We start from the raw sequence: 6,120 nt of genomic DNA, 5'->3' as shown, positions 1-6,120 counted from the left end.
ATGCTGGTGAAGCAGGGACATTAGGCTAAAAAATGAAAATAGTAGTGATCTGGTTGGTAGCAGTTATAAAGCATTTAATGCATTATAAAGTATGAAGTATAAAAAGATATAAAATACAAAGCTTTTAGAAAGGCCTGACAGAGGTGGCAAGTGTTACTGTCATTTGTCAGAGAAACATTCCTAAATTTCGTCGTTCCTCAACATAAAGCCTGACTGAATTATTTTAAAACTGCCTCTGAGAACCTGACCTGTTTGTACATTAAACCAGGAGGCACGTTACAAAGTGTTCTTGTTAGGCCACGTCTGACCAGCAGAGTGGGCCCTGCCCTGAGATGCTCTGAGGTCATCCCTTTTGCTCAGTTTACTTCACATTAACAAAGCTTTTGTGTTTGTGTTGTGCCCTGTTAATCACTGTCATAAAAATTGACTATTTTAATGAGTACTTCAGGGATTGTATTTTTCAGAAAGTTACACATTCACTTTTTATTCCTAAGTGAATTGACTTTACTGTAGATGCTAGACTTTATGCATGTCATACAGTGAGGTTTTAGGGGAAAGTGAAGATGCTTGTCTGACCTCTACCTAAATGGTGTACTAATAACCTAGAAAATGAGAATGATTTTTAAATTCATATTAGCCTTCTTAATGCAATTGAATATTAAATACTCTAGCATGTTCAAACATATCTCAGGATCCAGGTGGACATCAGCCAAGCTAATTAAAATTGAAAGGTACCAGCATCTTCTCTCCAAATAAAACCACTGCTGCTTAGTTGAATTTTATCAAGTAGACAGGACAGCAATCCACCCCCCAAAATGACCCTTTACCATACAGACCATACGATTTTATTGGAAACATCTAGAAATGTTCTGACTACCCAGGAAGCAGTGTCCTATGATGGGACTCATTGATGCACTAGGCTCTGAAAGTGGGAAGAATGGTGATTTGGTTCCAGATGATTCTAAGAGCTTTTTAAGCTTAACTGCAGAGTTCTTCTTCCCCTTTGTCCAGCCCTTGAGTTTTTATTCAGCCATGTTTCAGCCAAGTTTAATGTAATTTCGAAGGGGATCAGAGCATGCCTTAGGTCTATTTCGTAATTCTCTTTACTATGTCAAGTCAGGATAGGCTGGTTTACTACAGTGAAAAACAGCCTCCAAACGTGTGACTTAAGGTTTATTTCATTAAATCCACTGTGGGTTTACTTGAATCCCTAGGGGAGCTGTCCTCCATAGGTGGCTTTGTACCTCAGATTGCTTTGATCTTGAGGCACCGCCATAGTAACACAGGTTTCCATGATTTCTATGGCGAGGTAAGAATGGCCTGGAAACACCTGCAACTAAATGCTTCAACCTAGAAGTGAGGCACATCTCTTTTGCCAGAACTAGTCACGTGGTTACCTAACTTAAAGACGGTGGAGAAGTATAAGCCCCCTATATCTAGAAGTACATGACTCCTGGGTATCATTCTAAATAAAGTGGTAGCCATTGTAAGAGGTGTATATGCTTTTAAAGTCATTTTAGTGAAAGCTGGCATGTGATTGGAGGTTATAGAGGTACCAAGTCTTTCTAGGTTGCAGAACCAGAGTGGCTATAGTGAAAGAGCCTGGACATCATTCAGTCAGTTGTACTTAGAAACCATGTCACCCTGGATGGGTTAACCTCTCTGACTTCTGGTTTCTCATATGTAAAGTGGTGGTTTTCATTTCTGCCACAAAGAATTGTAAAGACTAAATAATAGCCTAATGCTTGGTAGAGTGCCTGGCACATAGGTAACCTCAAGTGGCAGCCATTCTTACTCCTGTTCAAGTAACAGTTATTGTCTTATTCTGTTTCATGAAGAAGCTGGATTTCCAGGTTATTCAAAATCACTGTTGGCACCGTAATTACTGACATATCCAGAGGCTTTCTCATCAGTTGGTCCTATAAAGCTTTCATCATTCTACCTCCAGTACCAAAGCCCAGCAATAGGCAGCTGAAGCCAAATGAGCTAGTCAATGGCAAAGACATTATACACCTTGGAGCTTTTAATTCTAAAAACTGCTGGGGCGCCTGGGTGGCTTAGTTGGTTAAGCANGCTGTAACATTTTTCTCTAATTGGGTACATATCCTGAGCTTTTAAGGAGCTTTTCAGCACACCACGCATTCAACCAAAAGTCATCATGTTGTTTTGTCCCTGACAAAATATGCATGATAAATGTGTGGCAGTATCCCGTGTTTCTCTCCTGGCTTACTGGCTATGCGGCCCTTCAAAAAGCTGTTGCAGTGTGAGTGAGAATAACATTATTAGAGACATAATTTTGAAGCTGTTCTAATATCTAAAAAGTTGATCATACCCAGTCTTCAGGATGTCCATATTAGTAACAAATTACTTGTAATACATTGCACAATTGTCATGACACAATATTCAGGCCTTGCTGCCTTAGGAAGTAATACTTTCTGATAATATCACAACCCATCACTGATGGACACAATCATTGGGACTTATGAATGAGGTTCTTGGGCAGTGGCTCATTGCCTAGGGGCTGCCATTCCTGTCTCAGTCTTTGTGGAGAGCAGTGCCTGGAGTTGTGTGGCACACAGTGGGCCTGATTAGAAGCGTAGCCCTGGGACCCATAGCCAGGGAAAAATTCTCCCTGGTCAGAGGAAAGAGGGAAACGGAAGACAGCATGAGATCCCAGAGTTTGGAAAATGCTTCAGAGTAAAACTGAGTTGAGGGATCTCTAGCTCCCAGCATTGTCCTATCCTCACCAAACTTGGGGGGTGTAGGGTAGGGGATGGTTTGTGGCAATAGCTGCCATCGTTGTGGAATTCATACTTTGGTTTTACAATCAAATTTGCTTAAATGTACTCAACCCCTAAATCTTTTTTCCAAGCACATTTTTAAGCAGGAGAATGTTCTGTTGGCCTGTGAGAGTGTTATCACTGAACTGCATATCAGACGTTGATTCAGGGGGAAAAAAAATTGAAGGTTTTTAATGTCCTATCCATGTAACATAAATAGTTGAAGCTTAAAAACCTGTGGAACCCCATTGTTTAGAGTAACATGAGGCCCTCTTTATAACTCCAGTGTACACTCTAGGTTTCCATTTCCACAGCTGTAAAACTAAAGAGGAGGCCTAAATGGTGTTCATTATCCCATATGCCTCCCTTCCTTTTCCCTCTTCAAAGCCTATCTATTCCTAGTTGGCTCTTTTTCAGAGATGATTTCTTTTAGCGGTTCAGTAACTCATTTATGACTCTGGGAACAAGTAAATGATACAATACTTGGGAAATGAAAGGAGAGAAAAGAAAAGGAAAAAATCAGTCCAAGAGGAGAAAATGAGAGCCCCTTCCCCATGCTGAATAGAGCAGCTACCCTTTACTCCTACCCAGACCTCATCTGTGTTTCCCAGCTTCTCTCTTCTCAGCAACTGACTGTGTTCCACATCACTGAGAAGGTGGAATGGTGAATTATTCTCTTCGTGTCCTCGCTCTCTGACACCCCATTGAAAACTCTTGTCATTGGATTTAGTTGTAACAGATGTTCAGCCATAAAGGCAAAGGGAAAGAAGAGGGAGCACAAGCAGACCCTGGCCAGGGACGTCTTTGAACTTAGAAGGCCTACGCAACAGATGCCTCAATGGGGCTATATTGGTATTTCGGACAACGCAATTCTTTTTGTGGCCATTCTAGATCTTTAGAATCTACCCCCCTCCCACAGGACAAATAGTAGTTCCCTGTGATTATGGCAACCAAAATTATGACACTATTTGAGAACTGTTACTTGGAACTACATTTCCGGTCTCTCCCCAGCACTACATCTAGGTGACAACGTGTTATGAAAGATTCATTACAGTACAAAAAGTTGCATGGAAGACGGGGCTAGGGAGAGACACCCATGCATTGGACGTGTTTGTCATGAGAATTGGTGTCTGGGATCGAAACAATAAAGATGATTGACATGGACCTCCTATAGACTATATATAATGGATAAGCATGTGTATCCCCCAGTGTCAAAAGTATTTAAACCAAGATGATATAGAACTATAATGCTTTTAACCAACCTACCATATTATTTATATCCGTATGAACTTTGTTCTTGGAACATAACACATACTTTGATGATGCTATAATAACAATGGCCAATATATATTAAGGACTTCCATGTGTTAGGTGCTGTGCTTTACATGTGTTCTCTCACTTAATCCTCACAACCCTATAAGCAGGTAGTTATCTCCATTCTACACATGTGGAAACTGCAGCTTAGAGACAGGCGTTTTCCCCAGTAGTAGAGCTGGGATTTCAACAGAGAGGTCTATCTGATAGCAGCGTCTGTGCTGCGAATAGCAGTGCTACAGGGACTGGAGTGAATGCCTAAGAATTTATAAGTCCTGAACAAGACACCCTTGCTGGATTTAGAAACAAGGTAAGGAATCAGCTTCAAAACGAAGTGAAATAAATAAGCAGTAGTATAAAAAAAAATATCAGCCGTCTCTCAACATAATCACTCCAAGAAATGAACTTGGTGTTGTCGATGAGTCTGAGGTGCTTCACACATCTGCTTGAGGAGATCCGTTTCCTTGAGAAATACAGTTAGGATGTGGCTGAGGAGAATATTGTCACACTGCACTGTAGCAGTGAAGTATCTTCACGACAGGACCAGACAGGTTAAAATCACAAATCAAGAAGCGTGTAGCTGGCACCATCGAATGCACAGATGATCCGCCCTCCCTTAGGATGGTGCAGGTTGACGCTCCTATTAAAGATCTTCTAGCCACTGTTGTGACCCTCGGGTTCCAAGTCAATCTCTGTTGGTAAAACCTCTACACAGAGCTTTCAACGCTCTTTGGCCTGTGAGAACATTCTAATTTATCTGCCATCCACCGATTCATTTTGTATTAACTCCCTACTAAGTTTCTTGTCTCTACTTCTTCCCTCTAGCTCCAAAATGCTTCTATGAATGGCCTCGGTATATTTGTTTAAGATAAACAGAACTTCTATTCTCAGCTGTATCTTTATATATGAAAAAGCCAACGATACATAACATTCTTCTGGTAGGAAATAGATATCATGGAGGGTTGACAATTTAGATTATGTTGCCTCCCAGATTCAGAGTGGTGTTTAATGTAATTTAAAGTCTAATAGATTACTACATGGAAGAAGAATGGATGTGTATCTCGTTTCCTCTCAAGGTAGCTGGGGCAGAGGCTTTACCTTTCACTGTACCCACAAGCAATGAAGTATCCCACCAGCAACAGAGTCTGTCTCTAATTGCTTTGGCTCTTTTAATTTTGATAACTGATTTTTCCCCTTCTTTTAGATGAAAGACTTTCGAAGTAAAATGCAATCAATATTTCCAGCAATTCCCAAGAACGCTGAATCGTCTCCTGAGTGGGAGGAAGCTTTGAAATCCAAATGAGATGAGCTTGGCGAGGGAAGTCCGAAACGGTTGTTTGGGAAAGGGTGGCTTCGGAGATGCCACAGAAGCAAAGGGACTCGATTGATTTATCATCAGGAACATGTGCACTGTTGACGGAACCCATGGGAGAGAAGGCATTCAGTGTCCACATAGGAGGCCGACCATCTGTGCACTTAACTTTCAAATCGACATAGGCATGTGTGTGTATAAGGTTTTCCCAAAATTAGGAAGACTGTTTAAAAATAATTATATGGATAACCTCTCTGTGGAGAAGATCCCAGGGGAAATACTTCTGTTTATAACAGCTGAAGCCAAGTTTTGTACCTGAAAAAAATTTATAATAACATATGATGGAAAATCTTTATAGACCGACTCCTAACCATACTAGTACCTCAATGTGTCTGATTAAATTAGTTCCAACAGCGTCTTGTGTCTGAATGTGATTCTCAGGGCTCAGAAGGCTTGCTCCTATTCAGACGATTCCAGAGCAACAGGTTAACAGGTAAACCCAGTATGTCAGGTAGCAGATGTGGCTCTGTTGGCCTGCATTTGCAGTCCTGGGTTTGCATGTGCTAATTAGTTAGCTCACGAGCTCATCTCACAGCCCCGCAAGTCTTATACATAGGTAAGAAGCCAGTGACAGATTATGAGGACTTGAAAAGCTGGTCGTGCTAAAATAATACCATACCATGGATATAAAATGTACCCTTTTGAGAAGTTGGT

General features: G+C 41.1%; 1 protein-coding gene across 1 annotated transcript in view; it reads left to right on the top strand.

Moving 5' to 3' along the window:
* TMEM242 (transmembrane protein 242) overlaps window positions 1-5,822 on the top strand; it is a 28,932-nt gene extending 23,110 nt beyond the window's left edge. Inside the window, exon 4 of the mRNA XM_077755121.1 lies at window positions 5,299-5,822. Coding sequence (XP_077611247.1) covers window positions 5,299-5,397 — 99 coding nt within the window. The 3' untranslated portion in view covers window positions 5,398-5,822. The remainder of the gene's footprint in view (window positions 1-5,298) is intronic.
* Window positions 5,823-6,120: the final 298 nt, after the last annotated feature.

The sequence above is a fragment of the Crocuta crocuta genome, unplaced genomic scaffold (genome assembly GCF_008692635.1).
Source record: "Crocuta crocuta isolate KB4526 unplaced genomic scaffold, BGI_CrCroc_1.0 scaffold11, whole genome shotgun sequence".
Classification (NCBI taxonomy): domain Eukaryota; kingdom Metazoa; phylum Chordata; class Mammalia; order Carnivora; family Hyaenidae; genus Crocuta; species Crocuta crocuta.
The sequence above is the reverse complement of the archived record's forward strand: the minus strand, read 5'-3'. Positions and strand labels throughout refer to the sequence as shown.